At 41.3% G+C, this 24771-nt stretch overlaps 1 protein-coding gene and 1 long non-coding RNA gene across 3 annotated transcripts in view; both read right to left on the reverse strand.

Annotated features, from left to right (window-relative positions):
• Window positions 1-2029: 2029 nt before the first annotated feature.
• The window catches only part of LOC142070575 (uncharacterized), a 151943-nt gene continuing 129201 nt past the window's right edge, over window positions 2030-24771 (reverse strand). The window contains exon 3 of one of the 2 annotated variants that reach the window (XR_012666447.1): window positions 2030-2362. This is a non-coding gene — a long non-coding RNA (uncharacterized LOC142070575). Of the gene's footprint in view, window positions 2363-9632; window positions 10509-24771 lie in introns of those variants that run through there. The other variant, XR_012666448.1, reaches the window with a different exon arrangement.
• LOC142071005 (uncharacterized) overlaps window positions 15045-24771 on the reverse strand; it is a 28430-nt gene continuing 18703 nt past the window's right edge. Inside the window, exon 3 of the mRNA XM_075125144.1 lies at window positions 15045-15172. Within this exon, the coding sequence (XP_074981245.1) occupies window positions 15045-15172 (128 nt within the window). The remainder of the gene's footprint in view (window positions 15173-24771) is intronic.

The following is a 24771-nucleotide window of genomic DNA, read 5'->3' on the forward strand; positions in this document are numbered from 1 at the left end:
TACTGCTGGGGTTAAATTGGGAGAGTTTCTTGAGTTGCTTGCTTTTCTCTCACTCATACTTTCTTGGGCATTAATCTCAGACCTGGTCTACAGGCTTAATAAAGTAAGGCAACTTACGTCAACCTAATTGTGTCAGTGTCTACAAAGTGTCTTGCTCCTGCCAATGGAAGTGCCCAACTATACTGACATAATAGCTCCACTTCCACAAGAGGCATAGGGCTTATGTCAGTGTAGTTAGGGTGACACAGTGTCCATGGAGATGCTGCATTACTTCATTACTTACATCGGCTGTTGTCTGTCATTCAATTTTATGGCTACCTGCTGGAGCCCTGAAATTGAGAAGAAAGGCTGAATAGGGTCCCTGCTGTGAACCCTGGCTCACAGCTCGGGCTGTCACCCCAGGGTAGGTAGGGCGCTCAAGCTAGAGCCTGGCTGCCTCTTGGCTCCCTGCTCAGGGAGGGGGCAGCCAGGCAGCAGTGGGGAGCCGGGGGCAGCCAGGATCTCAGCAGGGAGCTCTGCATGGAGCTGAGAGCCCAGTCTCCCAGCAGGAAGCAAAGCTGAGAGCCCAGATGGTACCTGGAATTCGAGCTCTTGGCCTCCCATGCTGCTCTTCTTAAGTTGGTGGAAGTGCTTCTGGTGAGGACACGCACCACGGACAGAGGAGGGTAGCATAGTGAAGACATGGAAAAGCACAGTAATTACTGTGGTGTCTGTAATTTGACCTAACGTAGGTCAGCTTAAGTTTGTAGTGTCTGTTGGAAGGCAGGCACAGACCCTAAGAGTCAGGAAGAGAAAAGGCAGGCCATATAGGGCCATTTACAGCTAGGCACATCTTTCATCTAAAGAGAGGTGATCATGCCCACTATTCCTTCTTATTTTTTTCCATCTGTAAAATAGGCACACATCAATACCAGTGACTCAGGAGATGTGAGTCACCTACCCAAAGCCACAAAACAACAGTTTATAGAACACAAAAGTCCTAGCTCCCAGTCTTGTCCTCTAACCTACTCACAACACCTCTCCCCCTAGACCATGAAATCACTGCTACAAAGAATGAATAATGTAAGGAATTGCTTGCAAATCTCTCTTATAGTTTGTTATATCACTCAGGTTGTTTTAGGATGTAGACTTTTATTGTTATTAGAGGACACCACATCGACCAATGTGAAGTGATACAAAGAAGAAGAGTCTGAAAAGTTTGATACATTATTATGTTTATAAATTCTTCTGGTCCAGATACTAAATAACTGGTGGAACTGGTAATAACCCAAAGTGATATTTTATTACCTAGATCTAGCTCTGTCTTTGGCCCACTGTTCCGATGACCATATTATACATCACACTGATATATTAACAAAACAAAAACAACCCACTGCCTCTCCCCCCTCAGAACTCACTGCAGCCCAGAGAAAAAATAGTGGGAAGAAAGAATGTACATATTTGTGCATCCAACTGATGACATACTGTGCATTGGCTAAGGTGTGTTCTTTATCAAAGCCTCCAGCACGAAGGAAGCCTGTTTCAAACACTGGCACTGTTAAAAGAAGAACAAGAAAGATCAAGGAAAATAGAATAAGCAACTCCAAACATGTGAGCAGTGGCTTGCCGCAGAACAACATATTATTTGTTAATGATTTGTATATAGTTGGTTTATCCTAAAGTATTATGTAATATTTTGATGCACACTCTCAAGGTAACTAGAGCATTAGCAAGAGTTACCAAATAGGTCAATGTTGGCATTGGTTTGGAAGGTGTCCAACATACAGAAACTTCTACAGAGAAAGTGACAGTGATTATTTTAACAATGGCCATATTAATCTGCTAATCAAAGAGTTACACAAGGAGTAATACCATTTTCTTTTTCAGTGGTTTCCTCAGTTTTCTTTGCTCTTCAGGTTAAGACACTGATTATTCAGAACTGGTCAGTCAATACTCTGGTCATTTTGTTACAATCATCGACTATTCAAGTTCTGTATTTCTGTCCATCTCTATGAATCTGGATCTTCCATTTAACCTCCAAAATGCCATCTAGCATTCACAACTTTGTTTGATGACCCCAGCATGAAACTAACTAGGCCCAGTGCTTGAGTGGTATATCAGTGGGGCAAGGAAGCAGCAGAAGAAAAGATAAGGAGACCACAAAAAGCAGAATGTTTATTCTTTAAAACTGTACCCATTTTCTTACATGGTTGAAGAAGTCAATTCACTGTTGGCACCTCCTTGTGGCTGGGCATGGTGTGGCAGCTCTCTCTCCATTGGGGTCTCCTGCTGGTAGCTGTTCTGCCTCTGTGGTGGCTTTCAGCTTGCTGTGACTTGGCCTTCCAGTCAGGTCACTTTGAAGTATCTCCCATTCCAGAGTAGCCTATGAACAAAACACAAGGGGTTTTTGAGGGTGTAACAGGATCTGGCTCTTCCTTCCCACAGAGAGGAGCCTTCAGACAGTGGTTGCCTGGGAAGTTCCTGCCTTCAGTCAGCGTTTGCTCAGGAGTTGAGGGTTGAAGGTTTGTTCTGTTCTCTGGTCAGCCAATAAGGGAGCTGTTCTGCTCCCATTCTGCTCCTCCTCCAGCCTGTGCATGCCTTGTGGGGCGGTAGAGGGGGGCGGGGGCTGAGGAGCTGTTTTAGAAACAACCCCTTATTGTCCAGTGTGGAGTTTGTGTACCTCATCAAACATGGAGATCAATTTTTTTGCCATATTAGAAGAATCAGTGTTAATAAAAGGAAAAAGTTAAATGGAGCAATGTAGTTATACAATTACTGAATTGTTCCAAGTAGTTACTACAGAGCAGCCATACAAAGAGAAACCTAGCAGGGTATCTTTTCTGAGGTGAGTCAGTTTTGCCCTGGAAGAAATAGCACATATTTTTGCAAGCATTTATCTAATGGTAGAGCATATTCCACTCCACAATATATGCAGGGAACAGAAGCAGCAAAGAGAATTAAGAATAAGTTGACTTGGATCTATTATCAAGTCTTGAAGGCAAGTCTTGAGGACAGCTGTCTTTCCCCTCCCCTCAAAGATACAAGAAGGACTTTGTCTCTAACAAGGTAAAGGAATGATGTACTTTTAATACAACATTGAATTGTGGGGTAACCGATTGGGATATAAAAATGGAAAAGTTAAGTGATCTTTGTGACTCTATTTCAGTGTTCGTCAGCATTAAATTACATAATTTTGCCACAAGAACTATGTGAGATTAAATGAATGCATGACAGAGATTGAAAGATAGCAGCTTTGTTTGTAGACAAATGATGGGCTGACTCTTCTCTCATCTTAGGAGAAACCAAGTAAAGTCACTGGAGTTAGCTGGTGTACAACTAGTGAAAGGAAATGGAGACTCATAGTGTTGTGTGGAAGGATGATCTGTTGCTTGGGCACTAATCTAGCACTTGGGTTCAAGTCCCTGCTCTACCACAGACTTGTTGTGTTACCTTGAACAATCACTTGGTTGGAGCCAAAATTGAGTCAGTGGTAATGGAGGGGCCACATGGCCAAACCTGTGAGCAGAGGAGTGGCCAGTGCCTGCACCAATATCTGACCCAGACCAGCCAGAGCTCAGGTTAGGCCCAACCCATACAATTTGGGCCCTAGGCACATGCCTAAATTGTCTATGTCTTAATCCGGCCCTGCCAATGATACACACTGTGTGTATGGCTGCGAGCGCCACTGGTGACATTCCCTACAGAGAATAAATACACCCTGATATAGGAGTCCTGGTTCTGCATCACTGTGGTCAGTGGGAGTTTTGCCAGTGATTTCAACCATTCTGTCCCTCTCCGTCTCCCACCCCATCACTATTCTTTGCACCTCCCTCAGTCTCCTTCCTGCTCCTTCCATTTCACCATTCCCCTTATTCTGCTTCTGCCCTCCCCTTCTCCCTGCACTTCTTCAGAGCCTCCCTTCTGCCCTCTATTCCCCTGCTCCCCCTAAATCTGCCTCCTGCTCACCACTACCCTGCTCCGCACCCCCAAACTCCCTCTGCACCTTTCATAGGTTCTTTACTTCTCTCATCAGTCATTGTAGCCTAATAGTGTCCTGTCTAGCCCTTTGAACCATACAGTGCCAGCTGTTTTGCCTGTGGGCATGACTTCAGTTTTACTGAAAACAGTGGGAGAAGGTAGCCATTTTTGTTAGGAGCAGCCACTTGCACATAGATAAGTAGAGCACCGGTGACCATCTTTGGTGGCTTCAGCCCCATTGACAGTCATGGGAGATAGTGGCCATTCTGAATGAGAACATTTGCGACTTCATAGCCTTTCATTGCATTTTCAGGAAACCAAAAACAAAAAACCCCTCCCCAGAATCTTTAGACACACAATCAAGCCACAAGAGTTGGCAATACTGCATCAATTTGGAATGTCATATTACTCACAGGCGGCAAGGTCACAAGCAACTTCTGCAGGAGTTTCCACACCCACCCTAATTATAAAAGCGTTATACCACACCATGCCATCATATAGTCAGTGCAGGATAGATATTTTATCATAAAACCATTCTGAGTTTTGAAAACACTTATTCAGACTTTTTTGTATCCTTACATCTGTAATACTGTGCTTCCTCAGCACAGTGGCATGAGCCCAGCTCTACCGAGCTTGAGGCCAAATTTTTTTTTTTTTAAACATTCACAAACAATGTTTGGCCTGGCTAGAACAAGCTCTCTGTCCCATTGGAAAGCTGAGAATCCAGAAACATGCCAAACATGCATATGAACCATTAAGGTAATCTAAACAACCTCATCTCTTGCCCCACAGCACTGCTCTGAGAACAATCTTCTCCCCTCCAGCCCAAACCAGCGAGGCAGGCATGAAAATAATCCTGCTATAATTCCTCTTGGATGCCTGGGGATGCGTGCTTTCTCAGTCCCAACTGTGCTGTCCTTTTCACCTGTCAGTGTTTTAAAACCATCTGAAATTCAGAAAACTCCACTTCATATTTCAACATTTTCCAAGGGTAGATTCTATCATGGCCATTTGTCTTCAGCTTGTTTCATTGATGTAAAGCCTTGTGGTCATTTTGGATTCTCCAGTGCTCATTATGACAAACCAAAGAACCACCGCTGCTAAAAGCCCCCACTTCCACCTGCAGCTGTCCAGAAATACCCCATTCTATTGGACTCGGATCCATGCTGTGTTGAGCCACACATTTGTCGGCTCTAGACTTGGTTTGTCAACTCACACCTAGGGATGAAGCTGCACAGACCTGGAAGCAGCTTGAGTGGGCACTAAATGCAACAGCCTATTTGCTTAGAAACATAGGTTGCCAGGGACACATCATTCTAGTGCTCTGGCTTCTTACTGAATACAAAGTCAACTTGAAGGCTTTTGTCTTGCTAATCACAGCCTTCCGTGGGAATAGCCCTAGTAACCAGAGGGAACGCCTCTCCCTCCATGACCATGACCTCTCATGATAGCTACATTTCAGAAGAATGAAACTGTTTACTAATGGAGGGGTTCATAAGCACTTGAGACAGAACTTTCTCAGAAGCTGGACCAAGACTCTGGAACTCATTCCCCCAAGGACCTCACCACTTTCAGGACTAAATGTAAAACTCGTTTCTATGATTTCACACTCCCTCAATAGGTTTCTAACCCCATAATTACCACCCCTCATGCCCTAGCATCAAAACATGCAGTTTACCTCTCCTTAGGAGAAAGAGACTGTTTGGCTTTTCAGAAACATTCAACCCCTCAGGTCCCACAGTGGTGGGGAGGTATGAGAAGCTCGCTAAATACATAATATAGTCTAGATATAGTGCCAGCACCTTGTCTCTATTCACTGAAGTACACTTTAAAAAAAAAAGAGGAAGAATAGTCCAATAAAAGCGAATTCTACTCCTCATCTCCCTTTAGGGTTTGCTGATAATGCTTGTATTTTAGGTGGGCTTCTTGTGGGTTTTATTAGGCTTATCTTCTGTTGTGGGTTGGTTTTTCCATTAAGAGGTATTTGCCCTATGCTCTGCAGGCACTTAGGCTACAATACATTCTGGTTACTTGTGACAGGGTCTACCATAGCTTAGGCTCCAGCACTAAAATGCCTCCCTCAGTGTCCCAATAGTCTTGAGTAGTTCTAGTTCTACTTCTCGTAATGGCTTAGCAAGGTCACAGATAGTGAGGCAATTTCCAAGTTTTTCTGGTCCTGATCCATGAAGACCTTCAATGATTAAGTCTAGGACTCTGAGTTGGACCTGATAATAATATGGAATCGGGGAACAGAACACAGCTGTGAATTATTATTAATTATTATTATTATTATTTTTAAATCACGGCTTACATATTATAAAGCCTGTATCAATAAAATATATGACTAGCTGTTGATGAAAAAGTTGCACATGGGAAAAAATTGGTTGAATCAGGTGTACTTTAGGGCATTATTTGTAAATACAGATGCTCCACAGGTTACGCAAGACCTGACTACGCAAATTCACAGTTATGGAAAAAGTTCCATGAGCCAGAAATAGGATTTTCGAGTTATGGAAATTATTGCGTAACGTGCGGGTATACATTTCCGACTTACGCAAAATCCAAGTTACGCAAGGCTTTCCGGAACAAAACGATTGCGTAAGTCGGGGGGGCATCTGTAGACATTAATGTGCATAAAAATAGGATGAAAACTTTATCCAGACGTGATCCTCATTTATGGACTATATAGTAAGAAGCTTCCCACTTAAGTACTGGTAAAAATCTTTTCACATGCATATAACAGGCTGGAAAAATGGCAAAACTTGCAGGATCATTGTGCAAAAAATCACTTGCGCCATAACGACTGCTAAGATGTGGGTAGATAGGGTAGGGGGGGTTCCTTCTTCCTCCCATTCCACATGATGAGGGCTTTCTGCATCATCTCCTTCACCCCTTCTCCCACACTGTGATGGGGAATCACACACTGGTATGGGTATGAAAGAAAGTTCAGCAATTCCATGTGATCAAAGCAATAGGAGAGCATGCACATACACAGGATGTGGTGTGATTACTTGCCATCCTATGTTGCAGCATGTCAGACCCCTCCTTGATAAACAGTGGCAGAAGCCTAGATATGCAGGTGCAAGGGGGTGTCTTGTGAAACATCACATGGTATCAGGGCCTTTGACTAGCTAGGACAATGGCCAAGGTCAAAAATAGCATAGTTACACAAACCAAGTGACATTCATTATCTCGACTAAGGGCTTTGAGACTCCAGTTATAATAGGAAACTGATTCACTTTAATGAGGTGGATGTAAATATCAACTCCCTTGCAACCACTGTCGATCTTATCAAGAAAAAATTCCTGCTGGGTTGAATGGAATGATCCCTTTGACAAGCTGCAGGTGTTGGGCCTAGACTTTATTCTCTGACCGCTTTGGGTTGCCTTACCCTTGTCTGTCTACAGTAGATCTTACAATACAAATGATTTAATTTTTCCACTGGAAAAAGAGGACATGGGGCTGAACTGTCTTCTATCATCCACTGAAAGGAAAATGAGAAAACCTGCAGTACACAGAGCTGCTTTATGTGATTATAGCAACTTGAATTCTGAAAGGAAGGAGGCTCAGAAGAGATTTCTTTCCCCTCCCAGCTAGAGCTTTTGTGATACATTGTCCTAAACAAATAAAAGAATTTTGCTCAAATGATCTACCTTGCTGTTTTCCTTTCCTTTGAAGAATCCCATGTTACAATAGGCAACCCATCAGGAATAATTAGATTATATGGCAGCATCCATGGAAACAATAAAGTTTTTGAAAAGAACTCCTACAGAAGATCTTAGAAATCACATCTATTATGGATATCTTTTACTATTTCAAAGACGGTGCAGCTCCAAATGATGGGAACTAACAGTGGGGCAAATTCTGATTGCTCTACGCTTTGTCCCTTGTCAATAATTATTACTGTATGAAACAGTCAGCTCGTCATTGTACCAAGGAAATCAATTTGGTTGCAGGCAGAAATTAACCACATTTTATTTTAAGCTTCAGCAATGAGTAATGCAAACTAAATATATTTTACATAGCATATTTAGTAAACTTACACTTTCATATTCGCTTTAAATAGGTACATACACAGTATACAAAACCAAGAAAGAATAGATAAGCCTGTTTGAATCGGATCTTCATCAGATTCAACGACATCTGAATGTTTAGTCTTGAGCTCATCTGTAAAAGGAAGATGAAGACCAGACCCTATCCGGCTCTATTGTGCTCATTTTTATGCCCCAATTTAACTCCAGTGTTTCAATGTTCCCAAATGTGGCACTCTCTCTCAGGCCATTTACCAAAGATCGGGGAAAATTTATTTTTTTTTAAAAATTGGGTCAATAAAGTAGGAAACTGTGGGGAAATGCCCCTGTTCAGCTATTTTTTGCTAAGTGTTTATAATGCATTAGAAAAAGCGAGAAGTCTGCCTTTGTCAGTGAAACCTGTTAAGTACATGACCTGTTAAGTACCTTGTACAGTGTTGCCATAGATCTCACTGCTCTTGCAGTGTTGGGGGGAGGGGGGAGAGATTTTCATATTAACTGCTTTTTAAAATGTGAATTAAGTCCTTCTGGAAAGTGTCAGTTTGACAGCACTGGAAATCGAGGGTGGGATTTTCAAAAAGCACCCAAGTGATTTAGGAAGACTTAGACCTTTCAAAGTCGGGGAAACTAGTGCTTGGTCACTTGGGTGATTTTGAAAATCCCATCTCAAAATATTCTGTTTCTCCACTGGACAGATACAGTGCTGGCAATGCAAGTTTCCTTAAAATGGCTCTGCAAATCTGTCTTCAAACAAGTTGGTGAGTTGACTCTCTAGTGCTGGGACTACTGTCTCAACTGCCATGATCATTAAGTATCTTATTTCTATAGAGAGACTGCCAACAGGGGTGCCAGTTAGTGCTAATAAGGATGGTACTTTTTGTGATCTAGATACTTCTCCACTAGGAACCAAGCTAAAACTAGCTGTTCATTTCACACAAGTCATAGAACAGCCATAAAACGGCAATATCTTGGTCACTATCCACCCTGGACTGAATCTGAACTGGAAGCCAAGCATTCAGATACCCCACTAATGGACATGGGATAAGAACCTGAACAGAATGAGATCTAGAGATAAAAAACTTTATACCCATACCAAATTCCAGAGCCAGCTAGTTTCTGCAAGGATGAGTATCTGTGGAAAAAGCATATTTCCTCTTTCTACCTTTTGTTTCTTTGCCCAATTTATTGTGCCAGTTGCAAGGAAGAGATAATTTTCTATTTATATTGGAGTCCTGCATTTTTCTTTTATAGTAATCTTGCATAGTGACATAGTACATTATCTTACTCATGTCTTTCTTTTTCTGGAGTCCCACTGAAGTGTCATAGACCAGATAATACTATAAGCAGTATATTTTTCTAACAGTGGTTCAATATTTTTTAAAATCAGGAGTGAGATGGAGATCCCCTCTGCATACCCTGTGGATATTTGGCCTGGGACCTTCCTCCCCAGATCATAAAAATCAGCATCGGCACCAGCAGTGGAGATTATGAGTCGCATCAGCATGAGTGACTCTTAGGGCACAGTTCAATTTCCCATAAATTCAGGACTTCATTCACTGAAGTGCTGAGCATCCACAGATCCCTTTGGCTTCAACTGGAGTTTTAGGTGCTCAGGAGCTCTGGAAAATAAAATCCTCAGCCACTATCCATTCTGGTGGTAGTGATCTCCTTTTGTCAGAATGCTGCGTAAAGTGTGTATAAAGACTTGAGCTATTCTCCAGGATATGGCCCCAAAAGAGGGAATATTCTGATTCCATTAAAACAAACAAACAAACAAACAAACAAAAAAACCCCACTATATTCAAACCTCCCTTGCCATGCAAATAAAGGTGTATGGAAACCACACATTCTTAAAATAAATAAACCACAATAAAATTATTAAAAACTAGATCAGATTAAATGCAGTTGTCTCCACCATTGCCTAGGCACGGTCTTAAATTTAAAAAAAAAAAAAAAACACCCTGATGTTTGTTGTATTACTAACTGTTTCCACTAAGGTGTGCTAGATCTCCAAATATCATCACCCACACCCTACTCTTCCATTACTAAATGTACTGTTTGTTATAACCTCAACAATGTCCACCATTGTGTCTCAGACTGCTAACCCTTTCATGCAACCATTTTATACACAGCATGTTTTCATGCAAGAACAACAACATATTGTAGAGGAAATCTGCTAAAACAAAACGATGATTTCTCTATTTTAAACTGGACAGGGTGATTAGTTCCTGTCTGAATCTACTTTCCTTTGTGAAGGGCTGACACGGATATTAACTTGGATTTCACAGAAATGACTGTGTATGTTATTCTGGGAGAATTTGGAACGCCTTAACAGTGTGAGAGAGGGGCTTTTCATGCTGTTTCGACATTCGTCTGCTTCCAGGATCCATTGTGTGACGTTATACCGTCACTATTGCTGCCACCACAGATGCAAGCCCCTTTTGCTTTTACATCAGGATGATTCCTCCATTATTCAGAGATCTATAAGCCAAAAGGTTGCCCAGGCACATCTACCGATATCTGAAAAACAGAGAACACAGTGGGGCATTTGAAAATAAGCTGTCTACTCAGGTCTAAAGGTTTAATAAAGAGAGGTCTGGGGACGGGTGAGGTTGAGAAGATTTAGCTTCCCCCTGTCCCCCGTGCAAATCCTGAAAACATATTACCTTTGATTTTAAGAAGAGTTCATTCTGTTTGAAGGGAATAATGACAATAATTTCCAGCCAACAGGTAATCTCTTTAAATTGATATGAGGTGAGAGCACACACTCTCCCATCATGAAGCTTGTTGTCCTCTAGTGTTAACATAGGGAGTTTACCTCAGTGCCTAACTGATTTTCAACCAGATGCAGTGTTGCGAAAAAGATTAGTGTGCCTGTAAAAAACAGAATTTTCATATCTAATAAGAGAATAAAAGGTTTTTAAGCAACATGGTTGGAAGCTACAACGGGTGTATTTATTAGTATAAATATCAACAGCCTTTTCTTTTTTGGAATTGTCTCCCATACCATTTAGAGACAGAATATATGCATTTCCCTGAAACTCAGGTACAAAAGGACCATGGGCCATATCCTTGCCATCATTTAAGATGCTCTGCGCCATTCTGGCAGCACAGAGTAAAATTAAAAGGCTGGTTTAATTGTCCAGAAGAATTCCTGAGAAGTGCAGGGATGGCATTGCTGGCTCTGTGCTACTGCCTCCATGTCCCATAAGGGTAAGAGGTGTGCTTATGGGGGGGGAAAGGGGTATGATCAGAATATCCTTTTCTTCAGAAATTCATCAGCTTTGTGGAACTGCCCGTTGTGGGCTGCTGCATCCCCAAGTCTGCTCTAAGGTGCTCCTCAGGATCAGGTGAGGCCTGGTGGCTCAAAGACAAGGAAGCCACAAACAGAACAGCTTGGGTGGGGAGAACTAATAGGCACCTTTGTGCCCCCTTCCCCTCCTGAGCTGAACTGGGTGCCAACCAGCCACTGCTTAGGATGTGGACCTGTGGGCACAAATAACCACCATTTGGTCATCCATCTAGGGCCTCCACCTGGAGACAGGGGATTTGCAAACCTAGTGTTTAGCTGCTCCCAAGCTCTCCAAGTACCTTGGGGCTGGAACACTAAGAGCATGTGTCAAGGGAGTGGGCTGGAGAACATGTGGTCAAACACCTGGCTGTTCCAGGTGATCCACAACTGGTAGTGTCAGAGGCATGATGGGAGTCACTGATTAAGATACTGAAGTAAAAGCCCCTCATTGGCTGTTTTACAATCTGTACCCTTAAAACAGACAGCACACCAAGAAAGACTCCCAGAAATGGATCTGAGAGACAGCCAGTTAGACAAAGTCAGAGCTTTAACATTATGATATGCGCTCTTATAACCATGAGATTTTGAAAATCAGCTGGATGGCCAGACAGGAGAAGTCTGATCACACAGACACCATAAACAGCCAAACATTTGACCTGGTTTTCAGGCATCTTTGGATAGCCTAGCACTACTTTAAAAATTCCTCTTTCTCAGAGCTGTCAGCACAGCCCATGAAAAAACATGTCTGGCCATGCAGAACTGGCCCTTTATAAATTCACCTGCATCCACGTGGAAACCATTAAAAGTGTAAAAAAAAAAATTACAATTTTAAAGAGGTTTGAGCTTTTAAAATTTTGTTTCTTTATTTTGTGAGAGGAACGCTGAAAAGCCTTTTAAAAATGTTTGAAGGTGCTTGGAGACAAGGCTCTGGCTCAGCCCTATTATAGCAACAGCAGGAAAGCACAACGTTTAGGTTTGGATCTCAGGTTTCCCAAAGGTCTAGAGTGTGCAGATTGAGGATTTTGGTTTGGATCAATGCATGATCAGAATGTCAATGTTTGACTTTGGCTTTTTTTTTTTAAATTGTCTTTTTGTAAGTGACTGGCAACATACAATAATAATAATACAATTGCCATACACTGGGTTAATTTAACTGTATCTGTACCACTGACAGACCATTAAAATACCTTCCATTTAATTGTTATTTATAGACTGACAAAAGTGTGCTCTTCTACATAATTTAGACCACATGTACAGTACACAGTGGAACAAAAACAATAAATCTGCCTTTTTTCCTCAAGGTATAGTAGACAAAAGGTTAATTCCCGTGAATAGTCAATCCCCTTCCTTCCCTTGCACTCCACTCATCCATTCCCTCAGTGTTGCTCAAAACAAACATCCAAAAAAGAGAAGGGCTTCTGGTTTTGTCAGGTCATCTGGGAAAGTTGATTCTAGAGCAAAGAATACCCTCCAAGAGCATGCCCATCATGTTTAAATCTGGAAATTGTAAGCTCAAACACCCCAAAAGACCTTCAAGTGCCATGGCAGATCACAAGGAGAGATTAAATCTCTTTTGATTGCCACAGGCCAAGCTAATACAGGGTTTTATAGGCCAAAGACAACTGCTTCAATTGCACTTAGAAGCACACAAGAAGCCCACAAGAAGCCAATGAAGCTCATGTAGAACTGGTGCAATATATTCCCATTAGCTAACACCACTCTACAAACAGTGATCCAGATGTCTAGTGGTCTTCAAATGTGACTTCAAGTAGAATATGCTGCAGTAGTAAAATATAAACATGACAAATTGGATGACTATAGTGAGGGAAAGGCCAGAAAGAACAGGTCACAAATGCCTAGTGAGATGGTGGTAGAAAAAGTGCATTTAGCTTCCAATGGCAACTAGGGTTCCAGGAGCAATCTAGGATCCTAGAGTATCCTCAGGTTTCAGAGTAACAGCCGTGTTAGTCTGTATTCACAAAAAGAAAAGGAGTACTTGAAGTGAGCTGTAGCTCACGAAAGCTTATGCTAGAGTATCCTCAGATTTCTAACGACTTGGGCAAAGGTTAGCCAAAACACTCACTACTGAGGACAAGGATCTTTAATTGAATCTTGGGAATGAGGACAATCAGGCCTATGATCACACCTATGAGACTATACCCAACAGTGAAATTTACAGCAAGCCCCAGGCTGTTCTAAGCTGTGTCCATGGCTGGGGCCAAGATAGAATCAGGGATCAGAAGCCAGCTCCTTGACAGCTATTCTGTCTGCTGAGCCCAGCAAAAGTTGGATGCAGCACAGAATCTGGGCCGGTAATATGCAATACATATATTGCATGATAGAGCAACCCTCTCTTTGCTAATTGTAGATGTTTTTCTTAATACTTTAGAGCTGGAATTTAAAAACAAACAAACCACAATTCAATTAATTTTGAGGTTAAATGAACGCCAACACGTTTTTGTTTTCTAAAACTACTGCTCCCATTCTTCTTTTCTTTCAGTAATAAAAAAGCCAAAATGCATCAATGCTACAAAGGAAGAATAAGGGTGAAATTCACCCCAATTCAGAGGGCCAGCCCATATTCCTACTTTCTTGGTACCGGTGCATTTTTGTCCAGATATAACTGGGCAAAATAATTGTAATTAATAATATGGCAAATTTTGCCTTTTTCCCTCCTGTTCTCAGTTAATTACACAGAGCCTGATTTTCACAAGCTTACTCATTATCCATATTTGTTCAGTGACCACCTTATGAAAACATATTTCAGTTATTGACAAATTATATACTTTGACTAGGTTTTGCACGCTTCAAGATTTATTAGTATTTGTACTGTGGTAGCATCAGCATCTAGCAGCCACCGTTGTAGACCAGGGCCCATTTGTGCTAGAGGCCATACAAACACAGAACAGGTGGCTAATGTGTGGCAACTGGTGTCCATCCCGATAGGACGACAAATTTCTATAAGCAGGAGAAAAATCAAATAAATTTCAAGCTCGCTACACAAATACTTCTGGTCCAGATACATTAGAATGAGCATTTGTGAGGCTATTGTTTTCCAGGACCAAATATAATAATTGTGAATTTTACATAAAAGGAATAAAAAGGATCATGAATTTAAAAATTAATTCAAGGGTTTTATTTTAAGAAATGGGGGGGTTTGGTTTTTTTTTCTTTTTTTTGGTACCTCATTCCCCCTGCTTTATTGATATCTATAGATATTACTCTGCTTAGATGGGACAGATTCAGGGCTGGTGTATTTCCATTAGTTTCACTGGAGTTGCATCAGGCAAGAAAGTGGCCCATTGACTTTACATTTTGAAAACAAACCTGTGTAATTGCAACACACCTCACATAATGTCTCTGCCATAATTCAAAGGCATTCTTCCAATAGCTCCCTCTTTTATGCACTTGTTCCTTCCCTCACTCTTTATGACCACAATGCTCCCTGAACATCATTGCATCTGCATTTTATTATGATTACTGCTTATGGTTTGGGAAATCCTATATCTCACCCTGGCATGCTGTGTTTTAATATTCTATGCTCTATTCTGCTGGTACTTTCTTTAATAAATAAGTACATATTTTGAAATATTCAGAATGCTTAGGGAATAAATTAAAAAACTGGCATCCAGAAAGCCTACCAAGCAGCCTAACTGTATGCTAGGCCCACAGGAAAAATCAAAGCTGCCAGTCCTATTGTCTGAGGAGTCAGACTATAGCCTGCTGGTGTCAACTGTCTGCTGGCCAATCATTATCATCATTAGTTAGATCACAGGAGTGCCCATGGTGTGGTCTCCAAACACAGATAAGGCACTTTCCCTGCCCCAGAAAGCATACAGTCTAAATACGTCTTTAAATGTACACGACAGCATAGAGCCACAGTGATTTCCATCTAGAAAGAAAAGGAGAGCAAATGTGGAGAAAATAGTACTTGCCACAACTCCTCTTTCATTTTATTTTTTTCTCCCAGCAGGCCCTTTAATACCAAATCCTCAGGGTGTTCACCAATTCTGCCCCCATCTTTAGACTCCTTTGCCCAAAAACCTGTAGTGAAGCAATCCACATGTGGTTGAGGATAACTGAATGGGATTCCCTCCTTTAATTGGCCAGTGAGTTCAACTGCTTAGTGACATATAGGTAAAAATCACACTCCTTTCTTCTAGTGTTGCCTACCAAAGAACTTCAAGGTCCTCCCAGTCTAGGGAGAGAGAAGTCTGATCTGGAAGCTGGACCCAGATTTCTTGAATGGCACCAAAAGAAGCTGCAATATTAACAGATTACTGGACAAACCATTGATTTAATTACTTGTTTTTCCCTCCAGCTCTTTTAAACAATCAAAACATACCACATTTAAAGTACCTGTGTATCCCAAAGGCCTGATGAGAGGATTATAAGAAAAAGGAAAATGAATAATAAAAACATGCAAGCAGAATGCGGAAGGACTTGGATGACTGCCCTATAATTAAAACTGATATCACTGAATGCCAATGTAATAATTCATCTCAGCTGATAGACCGGCTAACTACAAATATATTGTGAATACAAGAGAGAGTCTGGGCCCTGTAAGATGGATGTTTTTTCTGCATGCCAGTTGCAACTAAAAGGGCTATTTTTTCCTTTCATTAATCCAGAATAAATAATGGTTATAATATTACATATCTGCTTGCCTTATCTCTGACAGTTTCTTCATACTGAAACAAGAGATTGCTGCAGTATGCAGCAAAGCTTCTCAGTATGTCGTGCATGTGAGAGAGAAAGAGAAAGGGTCATTCATGCTACAAAATATCTGGCAACATTTCAAAGTTGGCTTCTCTTCTAATCAGTCTTGAACATGACTACACTGTGTTCCTCTAATTTAAAGTAAGGTTATGGTGGTGTAATTATTCCTTTTTATTTGAACAATTTACCATCCTCAGTTATTCATTGATAGAGATTAATATTAGCATGATGTTCTTAGATGAAATAAATATAAAAAAAATCCAGTTTTCATCTTGGAAGTCCCCAGTAGGCATGTTCCTAACCTGAGCAACCTGTTATGCTATGTAACCCATATGGCATACATAATACATATAGCAATGTATTTCTCTCGACCAACTTAATTGCTGACAGACTTGAAATGACAGATAAGGTAGGATTAAATATAATAGTCTCGTACATTCTTTAAAATTCTGTTTGCATTTGACACTCATTTCCCCACTGGCAAATCTTCTCTTCCTCATTTACGTCCTTTCTTTTAGTATATCCTTGGTGCTCTTAAAACTTTAAACTTGCTCTATGCAGATGTCATTCCTTGCATCTATATTTAATTCACTATAAAACGAGGACTGGAACTTTTGGGTTTCTTCAAGGTTTATGCCCTCAAGATTTGCTATCAGATCTGAAAATATGTAAGGACCATATGAAAATTGTCATATGTGGAGTTGAGCTATCTATGGTTTTCAGTTTTGTGAACTGCACGGCAGATCCTGTGAGAGATTTGATCCTGTGTGTGTGGCTACCACAGAAGAACGTCTTACTGTACTCACTGCACAAAGGCAAGACTGGCATACAATAGATTTTTGGAGAGAGCAATGGGGACGGGGGCGAGTACCGTGTGTGAATTCATGCAGAAAAATCCAAAGGAGGCTTTTGTGATATACTCCTTTGTGTCCATGCAAAGACTTGCACACTCAATTAAAATCTGGCACTGATGTGCAGCAAGCAATATTCAGAAAACACAAGCAGCTGCCATTTTGCCACTTTCTTTTGGAATACTGACAAAACGGTGGGACAGAAAACAACTGATAGACACTCCATTAACTTCGGGTCCTTCTTTTCCCCTTAAAACTTTTCAATTGGTTTCCAAACTTGGAATATATATTTATTTTATATACAGTTCTTAGCCTATAGAAGCAATCGACACAATAATTATTGCAGTCTTTTACAGAAACTTCATAAAAATAGTAGATTCTTTCCCCTACTCTCTCATATCTGTCTGAGAGCAGTCAGAAATCCAACGGCTACAACATTCTATGACAACTGAAATAACACATAAAATGAATTTAATTGGCAATACAAGAACAAGAATGGATGTCCTCTCCCTTTATCTAATTTTTTTTCTGCCTTTTAGAGGTAGAAAACACTTTCCCCCTTTTTGTCAACTCGCCCCTTAATGAGAGAAGGATGGATATTTCATTATTGGCAGAGTTAATATATTTGACGGACCACAAAAAAATAAGTGTCTTTAATACGGAGACTGTCCAATCTGCACTTTTACCATGTAAATCTTAATAAGTTACCAATAGATTTCTCCCCCCCCCCGTGATTGCGGCATATTATAAATGCTCTGATTAATCAAAACCTGACTTTCTTAAATGTGATTATGTAGCTCTTTATAACTGGATAATTTTCTGCTGCCACAGTAATTACAGAGTATACCTTCCACATGAAAAAAGGCTATATTCCTGAAATTGTATTTTCACATAGTCTGCTTATCTCAGTGGAAAGATACAGATTTCCGATTATGTAAGTAAAGAGAAATAGACTATGTATTTAGGGTGAAAGGGTACAGTAGTTCTCACGCCCTTTGCTTTCTCAATTCGCAACTGTTTTTTGTTATATGGATCAGAATTACCATCTTAAACCCTTCATGACCACCATCATATAGTGTGCTGGGGCTCTGATCATGAAAACAAACAAATATTAAAGGTAAACTAGCCAAATTCTGCACAATAACTCCATTGACTTCAATGTCATTAGTTTGGATTTTAAACAATGTAACTGAGAGCCAAATCCCAATCCCACTGAAGTACTGTAAATGGCAAAAGTATTGGGACCAAGATTTAATCTGAGGTCAGAGCTTGACCCAGTATTTGGTGATGGGAGTTATTCACATCCTTGCAGAATGTTAGCAGTGATGCATAAGCCTAGGGCTGCTCTCCACACATTTGTAGATTTCATTTTGATGTAGTACACAGAGCACTGTAGTGGGACTCAGAAGACTGGTGTTCTGTTCCCAGCTCTTCACTGGCCTGCTGAATGATTCTGGGCAAGTCACTTCCCTTCTTTGTGCCTCAGTTTCCTTATCTGTAAAATGGGGATAGTCATGCTGATCTCCCCTTTGTAAAGCACTTTGAGACCTACAAATGAGCTGTGCTATGTAAGAACTAAGTATTATTACCATGTTATCCAGAAGCACAGTAACGGATGCTTGTTGAACAGGTAATGTTTCTATAAAATGCATTCCTCCACCCACTAAAATGCCTAAGTATGGGATGTATGTCATACCTCCAAAGGATGATATAAGTGCTTCTTCCTTGGATGAAGCCAAGAATACTTTCCACAGACCAAACCAAAATAGAAAGGAATGTTCTGATGCCCTTGAAAATGAAGGCCTAACACAGCAATAAACTTGTTAAAGAAAACACTTCAAACACACAAGAATACTGGGTCGACAGTCATTTGATCTGAGAAGAAAAGCATTAGGTTTTCTTTGGCCCAAATCAAAATATGTTTCACAAAATATAAATGAATTAAAAAATACCTGTTAAACGAACAGATATCTTTAAGAACAACAAGTAAAGGGAGACGAAGGACAGTCTTGTGGTCAAGACACTGTAAGGGGAATTAGGGACTTCGTATATGACCTTAGACAACTCACTTAATTTCTCCGTGCCTCAGTTTTCCCATCTGTAAAGTGAAAATAACTTGTAAGTGACCTTACACATAGGGCACTGTCGAATGTAGTAGTTGTCAACAATTTCAAGGCATTCACATTCACATATCTTAATTAAAATTGGAGAGAATTGAAAGCTACAAAAGTTGAACACTAGAATGTATCTTGTGCTCAGTCTAAGCTTTTGCTACTAAACCAATCATGACTCCATGAACAGGGAATGAGATATGCATAAACTGGATGGAAATTGTGGAAGAGTTGAACTCACAACCTGAAGTCTTTTGGTGCAGTCAATTTGGAATTTGGTAACACGACTGCAATTCCCTGTCTAACTTTTCTGGGACACAACATGAGATGATACATTGACTTAACCCTGAAACAGTGACACAATAATGGTATTGAACAGTCAGAGTCATATTTTGTTAAACATCAGTTTATATCAACTTATTATTGAGAGTGACAGCGAGAGATATTCAGAAGTAGAAATTTAATACTTTATGCCAGTGTAAGTAGGAAGTCTGTAAGGGACATTAAACTGCAGTGATGTCATTCATTATCATGGTATTCAATTGAGAAATGGCAAGTGGCCAACAAAGTACTTTGATGATGTTTATGTGTATTGCGGTTTGACCATCCATCTCTACCAATGTATATAGTTTTTATTGCATGTGGTGGGAAAGAAAGCTGTTTGCCAGATTTGCAGTTCTGAGCACTGTAAACTCATTTGAATGTCATCTTGGACAAGAAGACAGCTGTAATTCAGATTTTAGAATGCCTCAGAAATGCAGTGTTCACCTGTACCTGTTGAAGCCATGGAAAAATAGGGCGGTGACACTCTCCTTGAGGAATCCGGAACCATAAGCCACTGTGTTAACCCTCTGCCTCAGCAAGAGCAAGCTTTGTTGGAGACCACACTATGTGTCAGCTCCCTGCCACACCAGTCTGTCCACTTCACCAGCAAACTCCTGGAGACTCTACCAGTCTTTACCTTGCCTTGCAGGTTACAGTCAGTGAACCCCAGTTTCCAAATTTCCCAGAGACATCTCTTTGTAGGATCCAGTCTCTCTTGCCATGATACTCACAGAAATTATGTTTGCTGGCTCCAAAGAGACAATGTACACACCAGTCAGTTGGTTTAACCACAGTCTTCACTCTTAATTAAATATAACATCACTGCTTTGTATGAAAATATTCTTTCATTGTTCTCTGCCTGCAACCAAGTAGGTAAATCCATATTCCTTTGTCTATGGCAGGTTTGATTTATGCCCTGCCTCCAAAACACATTTTAAGAACATATTTCCAGCACACACACAAGTCTTTATATACAATCCATCCATACTTGACACAATGATATTCCTGACCAGCATTTCCATACCAGTTTACAGATAACTTAAAAGATACCTTTGGGACACATATTATGTGTGTAGGAGATAGTGAGTGTGTAGGGCCTTATATGAGTTACAGTATAGTGCGTCTTTTGCCAGAGGGTACTGGGGGATTCTTAGGATCACAAGGGCCTTCCTAATTATTTTCATAATCAGTGCAAAGGTATTGGAGACCAATGTACACAGTTTGTAATTTACTGTTCTGGCATGCACATGTTCTGTCTGAAATAAACGCAATTCACTCATAACAGGTTCTGCTTTCATTAGAGAAATGTAGATGTTTGACTTGTTCACTTGTATGAGGAGGCTAAGGGAGCTAAAGAGGCTTAGAAACTGCAACACTGTATTTCAACTTCAAGGAAGGCTGCAAAACAGTTTGTAATTATATTGAATCAGTGCCTAATGAGTTGGGAAGCTAATTTATCTTCCAGTGCAAAATCCTGATTTTGATATGTTTGACTACAAAATTGCAAGAGTGGGACATGAGAAAAAATAAATTTCTTTGTCTGACTTACCTACATGCGTGAAACAGCAAAATATTTTGCCTGGTTAGTTGGTGCAACAAGTGATCAGAAACACTACTGTATTTTTCAGATTACATTGGTGTATTTTCTGAAACAAAAATGTTCTAGATAGACAGACCAAAAGACCTATATATGTTGAAAAATATTTTAAGAAGTAATCATCTGGATTTTTTTGACAATTACTTTGACATACATTTCATGCAGTGTGTGTTCCATCAGATTACGCACACACACTATACATATTGTGGGAAATTGCCGGCACTACTATGATGGGTCTCACACTTTCTCTTCTTGGGTGGGGGTTCAGGGCACCGTTTCTTGCCCCTGAACTGGGGTATTAACTGCCCCACTAGTGTCCTAGAGGAGGGGAGTGGAGAGGGAGGGACCCGGGCCCGCCCTCTACTTCCGGTCCCAGCCCAGGGGCCCTAGGGATAGCGGTAAACCACTAGAACTAGCGGTTCCTTCCCGTGCGCTACTTCCCTCTCCTGCCCTTCAGCTTGTGGGGCTTCCTGCCCTTCCTCTGCACAAACCAGGTGTCCCTTTACCTAGGATCGTGGTCTTCTTAGCCCACCGCAGCACTTCTCCAAACTCTCCTCTGCTTCCCTCCAACGCCAATCCACTTTGCTTCAACTCCTCCAAACTGCTCTCTGCTCCAACGCCAATCCACTCTGCTTCAACTCCTCCAAACTGCTCTCTGCTCCAATGCCAATCCACTCTGCTTCAACTCCTCCAAACTGCTCTCTGCTCCAACGCCAATCCACTCTGCTTCAACTCCTCCAAACTGCTCTCTGCTCCAATGCCAATCCACTCTGCTTCAACTCCTCCAAACTGCTCTCTGCTCCAATGCCAATCCACTCTGCTTCAACTCCTCCAAACTGCTCTCTGCTCCAATGCCAATCCACTCTGCTTCAACTCCTCCTCTTGTCTGATTGAAGCAGGGAGTTTTCATTCTGTGACCGGCTTCAGGTACTTTAATTAATTTATAGCAAATTTTCTTCCCTTTACAGGGAATAAGTTTCCCTTCTAACACTCTCCTGCTGCCCTCTGGCCATGCTATATCACAATATATATATACACACACACACACACATTCCTTTTGGACTCACTTATGGTGTGTGTGTGTGTGTGTGTGTGTGTGTGTGTGTGTGTGTGTGTGTAAGGGTAGTTGTAGTAAATATGCAGTAAAAATTATATGTCCAGTTCATGCATGGAGACTTGCACAAAGTTTGCAGAAGCTGTGAAAAATTTGTTTTCTGCAATTCTCATGGAGTTGATCTAGTTTCCACAATGTGTCAACAAACACTTATTTGTATTAAATCAATTCTATAAGGAGAAATGGTAATGGAATGAGTAAAAACAGTATTGTGTTCAGCTCACAGAGGCCACTTGTTGGCCATGCCCTACAATATAAGGTAAAAAAAAAAGACTTAGTAGTTAATCCTGCATCAAAATTTGGGAATATCTAAAAAATATGACAATGGATATTTCAGTTCTGTATGGATAAGATCTGAAGTAAGGAGTTCTGTAATAAAGAGAATTTGAAATACCATATTGAATACATATTCTACAGAGTTTGCCCAATTCTGCATGTAAATGTCAATGGGAATGAAGGTGAGAATTATCTGTGTGTGCTCTAGTGTCAACTCCAAATGCTCAAAAATCATGTCAGGCCCCCCTACCCCAATAATGAAATTGGCCCCTCAAATCATGACATTAAAAAAAAAAACACCCTCTCTTTTCTGGTTGCTTTTCTAATTTGAATGCTCCCCCCCTTTCAAGGTGTGTGAGACAATTACAGCGTTACCAACTTTCACAAAGTTAGAATGAGGAGGAGGATTTTGGCCCTCACTACAGGAGGGAGTCTCCCTTCTCCCTCTTCCAAAAATATCATGTGAAGGTTGTAGATTTTTACATCATCACAAGACTGCCTGCAGCAGGGACCAAAGTCCTGGTAAATTTGCAAAAGTTGACAACATTGCATTAAGGAAATATTATTGGTTGTAATTCTGGAAATGCTGCCAATGAAACTGAAAGAATTACCCCTTTTCTAATAAGGCAATATCAATAAAATCTCAGAGTGGAGAGAAAAAGAAGGATGGTCTTATGGTTAAGGCTTAGGAAGGACTCAGGAGAACTAGATTAAGTTCAATTCCTATCTCTGCTAAAGACTTCCTATGTGATCGTGGTCAAGTAACAATCTCTCTGTGCCTCAATTCCTCATCTGTAAAATGGGGATAAAATGCATCCTTTGTCTATCTTGTCTGTTTAGATTCTAAGCTCCTTGAGGTAGCGACTGTATCATACTAAATGTATGTTCAGCACACAGCACAATGGGGCCTCAATCTATTTAGGGACTCTAGGCACTATTGCAATACAAATGGTAAGAAATCTTCTTTTGTAAGGTCTGTATTTCATTGCACACCTGAAGGCCTATCCTCATCTCTTTTCAGGTTTCCATGCACAGTTCAGACCATTCCCTTTAAAGGCACAGACGTCATACCCGAGCTCTAGCCAACAGCACAGGAAAGGGGATTGTCTGTTTAGTTCCTTGGCAAAGATGGGAATTTATGCAGGCAGTTTATGGCTTTAAGAGGCCATTAAGAGAGCCACGGATTGCTGGGGTGCATGGATAGCCTGACCATGCCCAGTCACACACTCTGTGTCAGCTGCAGAGAGGTGGAGTGGCGTAGGAACTGTTTCAGAAGCTCTAAGACACCCAAGAATCCCCTCCACAAGGGCTGCCTAAGGCTATGTCTGCACTGGCAATTGAACGACAAAACTTTTGTCTTTCAGAGATGTTAACACCCCCCCTGCACCCCAGACAAAATTTTTGCCGGAACAAGTGCCTGTGTGAACAGTGCACTGTCGGCAGCAGCACGCTCCTGCTGATAATGCAAATGCCACTCACTGGGGGTAGAAGTTTTGTGTCGGCAGGAGAGCCAACAAACAGCAGCTTTACTGCGGGACTTCGAGCTGCATGGTTGTGGCGACACAGCCATGTCGCTAAAAGCTGCGTAGTGTAGACATAGCCTGAGTCTGGTGTGCGTTAACTCCAAACTCCCATGCGTTAACTCCAAACTCCCACCCCTTGCCTTGGGGTGGAGAACCCTTCGCCTTTGGGGAGGCAGGAATTCACCTTTATCAACAAACAAACAGCCCCAAGTGCCCCTCCACCATCATTCAGGGGCCTGTTTCCCTTTGGGGTTCCACTGATTCTCATGTGCAGTGCAGGTGCATAGCACTCACACAGACCGGCTTTCCTCTACAAAATTCAGAATTTCAACCTGTTGTGTCCCACTCTCAGCAGCAGCATGTGGGCCACTCCAGCGGCCTGCACAGTCTCTCCTCCAATGGCAATCCATTCCTTCCTTCATAGAGCTGGCGGCTGGAAGTAAGGATGGGATTTCCTGCCAGCTCTCTAGCCAATCAGGGCTCTGAAGCAGTGTAGAGGCATCTTATCCTCTCTGTCCACCCCTCAGCTGATTCTGGGTGCAGGGTCATTTTTTGTAGCCCTGTTACTAATCTGTGGCATGGGAATTCCACACAGGCTTAAGGCGGGTTTGGCTGGCAGAGCACTGCTAAATGGCCTCAGACTGAGGGAAGATCTGGCCTTCAGTCATCTACATTTATATAATTGTATTTTATACGGATTGGGACCTACCCTGCTCCCATTAAAGGCAAAAAGAATTTAGCCATTGATGTCAGTGGAGACAGGACTCAGAGACTATTATAATGCAGTTGCTTTTTGGGGACAAAGTACTCTTTGTCCAATACTGCCGCCGTGCAATGGTTAATACAGATGTAAAAGGCTGTTCTTCACTGACAGGGAATTACAATGCCTCCCACCTTTAAAAATACCAGGCAAGATATAATAAAACCACAACTCATTTTGAGCCATTGTGAAGCCAAGAAATATCTCCTGATGCCT

This window comes from Caretta caretta, chromosome 1 (genome assembly GCF_965140235.1).
Source record: "Caretta caretta isolate rCarCar2 chromosome 1, rCarCar1.hap1, whole genome shotgun sequence".
Classification (NCBI taxonomy): domain Eukaryota; kingdom Metazoa; phylum Chordata; order Testudines; family Cheloniidae; genus Caretta; species Caretta caretta.